The sequence below is a fragment of the Prenolepis imparis genome, unplaced genomic scaffold (assembly GCF_030444845.1).
Source record: "Prenolepis imparis isolate NDT839.2.m4 unplaced genomic scaffold, iyPreImpa1.0 SCAF_2, whole genome shotgun sequence".
NCBI classification, from domain to species: domain Eukaryota; kingdom Metazoa; phylum Arthropoda; class Insecta; order Hymenoptera; family Formicidae; genus Prenolepis; species Prenolepis imparis.
In genome coordinates, this window is record NW_028141160.1 from 4,510,205 (window position 1) to 4,513,505 (window position 3,301).

A 3,301-nucleotide genomic window follows, 5' to 3' on the forward strand; every position below is an offset into this window, starting at 1 on the left:
CATGGAGATTGTGCGAATTGTAATATGCGATGTATTTTTGTAACTTGAAGACCGTGACGCATACATTGCTGCAGGTTGCGGTAGTGTATCACGTAACGCTTTTTATCATATAATGTCGCGAGCAGCTTATCTTCCCGCTTGCCTGGTGGCTTGTCGCGTGTCGGGCAAAACGGTAGGTCAGTGTGCGCATCGTGAAGACATTGTGGATATTCTAAATCTACTTCAAGGATGTAGCCTGTAGGCGAATCGTGCGCGATAGATGATAAATTGAAACTAGACATGTCATCGACCCATCGAAAATCTGCATATGGCAACGGTTGACACATTGCCCATCCATACAAATTATTTACATCGAAATACATTAGATACGAAGATGGTTTCGATGAATCGTACGACTGCATGTACTTGTTATTAGCGTGTGCATATTTGTTTGAACATTGACTTAGACCGCCGCGTATACCCCGTTCAATAAACATAACCATGTCGATATCGGTAAGCAATTCAAACGTAATATTTGTATGTTTTAGCATCGCGTCCCATGTATACCCGGGGAGAGTATAGTAATACGCGGGGTCGAGTCCATAACTCGCGATGCAAGTGTCGCGGAAATTTTCAAAAATATCTGCTAATAACAGGACATCAGTTTTTAAATATAAGTCGCTATATTCGCCTAGAGTTCGAAGGGAGAATCGATTCCAGACGTTCTCAGCGTGCGCGTAATCGCTCTCGGATACAGTGTCACCGGTCAAGGAACTATAAAATGATTCGCGCGGTAGACACGTATCATGCAACCTTTCAAAACAGTCAATGTATTCGTATGGAAAGACACCTTTCCGTGTTAATAATTCGAAATTTTCGATGGATAAATTTTGAAATTTTGATTTTAAATTTTTGAGTTTATCTTTATTCAAAAAAGATGCCAATTTGTCGAGACTTGTTGTGAGAAATTTATATGAATCGATAAAACGTAATTTTATGCAAGCTTTCCAATCTTTGTCATCGTTGGAACTATTGACAGTTTTTGTAAATGATATATATTTTTCTTTAGTTATTGGACATAATTCGATTCCCCCTTCGAACGCTGTAGCTATTTCCTTAATTATGAAATGTGAGTCGTAACCGGATAAATTGTGAAATACAATTGGAATACAAAAAGAGTTTTTATAATTTAGATTACAATTTGAGTGCGCGGGACCTCTGTACCGCCCGGTCAGATGGCAATGATCGCGTACGCGTGTATCGTCATCTTGCATGAATGGTTTCTCACATATATGACAATGCGTTGCACTATGAAATTTTTCCCGCTCGTCTGATGTTAAATTTACCATGGGGACGTTAGTTGCTAAAATATTCTTTACGCGTATCGCTAAATTTTGTAGTTGTTCGGAAAACCACGAAACGCAATCTACACTACGACGAGAATAATATTCGGATAATGAATCGTCATATGAGCAATGTACATAATATGCTATGCTAAATACTTGGTGATGTTGATATAAATTCTTTTCTTCTTCCTTCTTATTTGTCTTTGTCAGCAAACATTCGAGGTCTGCGTATACGACAAAAGGAAGTCGCTCTTTGCGATTAAAGTTGTTGAACGCGAGCCACTTGTCCTTATCGCTCGGTAATCGGATAGCGCAGTCATTCATCTTTCCGCAGTCTACTGTATGTGACTGCAACTTGTCTTCCGAATGGAAATAGTGTAAGCATCTGTAAAAGATAATAGCAATTATAAACACATTATAATTATTTTATGATTATTTAATATATAATTTGCAATAAATATACATACCGATCACAGATATATTTCTTGTGATCTTTTTTGCTCAATTGCGAGCTCACGAGCCGGGAGAGATTCTTGATTCATGCGAAATGTCCAATGTTGTTGCTGTCTTCCACGTACAGCAAGTTGACATGTCTGTCTTTCTTCTGCTCACTGAGACGTATCGAGACAATGTTCTTTTCTTCGATTCTGTACACATTTATCGAAATGTTGTTTGATAGTTCAAACTTTTTGATTTGATTCACAGTCACTGGAAACTCAATGTCTTGGAGATTCAGCACTGTCGAATAATGGGGATATGACGACGTTCTCTCACTATATTTTGCAACTGGATGCAGAGCAGCGACAACTGCCCATGCAAAACATGCATTGTCTTTAGATTGCACATTAACCACTGCTCTCTTCATCATTATTTCTCGCGGCAATTTAATGTGACATCCCGCACGCATTGGATTATACTTGTTTATATTTATATTCAAATTGATTATTCGCGACAATGCCCAACCACTATCACGTTCTTGAAATTCTTCTAGCGATGCTAGTGTGGGCTCGATAACGCGGCGTTTGTACCAATCATGTAAATCGGAGGTGCGAAAGATTTCAAAGTTTTTAGTATTGATAGTTTTATTAGCGCGCTTATCGCCTGACACAAACTCACCATTAAACATAGTGTTCACTTTCACACTAGTGTGTTTTTGCAACACTTTTTGCACGTGTTCGATCACAATGTCTTTGGCATCCTCTAGAAATTGACGAGGTTCGATGTGGTTGCTGTTTATCACCGCACCAGTCAAGATGCGGCTCTCGAACGCCGTATCAATCTCTCGCCATATGAGTCCGATGTCTCGCGAACTGCTTCCGGCACCTGCGTGTACAAAACGTCTGCGTACCGAATTCTTCAACCCTTCGAGACGTCCGATTTGGGAGACAAGCGATTGTCGAACTCCGATCGGTAATCGTGGACGTTTTATTCGACTTTGTTCTTCCAGTGATTCGATGTATTCGTCACATTGCTGCTCCCACACAATATATTCTTCCACCGAATTCACCCTTGCGGCTTGCTCCAACAAACTTGCTTCCAATTGTGCCATTTTTGAGATGCTCTTGCTGAACCTCTGACAATGATACTAACATGGTATGCCTCTTTACCATCCTTTTTATTTAATCGTAGAGATCATTGGCACTCGAGTATGTTGCACATTTAACCTTGACAATAATTCTAATATTTCACTAAGGATGATGTCATAGCAGCCGTGCATCGGCGCTTGAAAATTGCAATTTTACACATTTTGAACACCTGGGGGATGACAGCAGCCGGTGCATTGGTGCTTAAAATTTGAATATGTTACATTTTGCACATTTTGACCTTGACAATAATTCTAACATTTCATTTGAGGATGATGTCATAGCAGCCGCGCATCGGCGCTTGAAAATTTTGAATATGTTGCATTTTGCACATTTTGACCTTGACAATAATTCTAACATTTCATTTGTGGATGATGTCATAGCAGCCGCGCA

General features: G+C 39.7%; 1 protein-coding gene across 1 annotated transcript; it reads right to left on the bottom strand.

The window, feature by feature from the left end:
• Nucleotides 1–1,863: 1,863 nt before the first annotated feature.
• Nucleotides 1,864–2,984, bottom strand: LOC145947898 (uncharacterized). The gene has a single exon (XM_083057670.1). The coding sequence runs from the start codon at nucleotides 2,872–2,874 to the stop codon at nucleotides 1,864–1,866; it is 1,011 nt and encodes a 336-aa protein (XP_082913796.1). The 5' UTR covers nucleotides 2,875–2,984.
• Between the last annotated feature and the right edge of the window lie 317 nt (nucleotides 2,985–3,301).

What these genes read in the sequence shown, in the direction of transcription:
- LOC145947898 (XM_083057670.1), bottom strand. Translation starts at nt 2,874, where the DNA reads ATGGCACAATTGGAAGCAAGTTTGTTGGAGCAAGCCGCAAGGGTGAAT.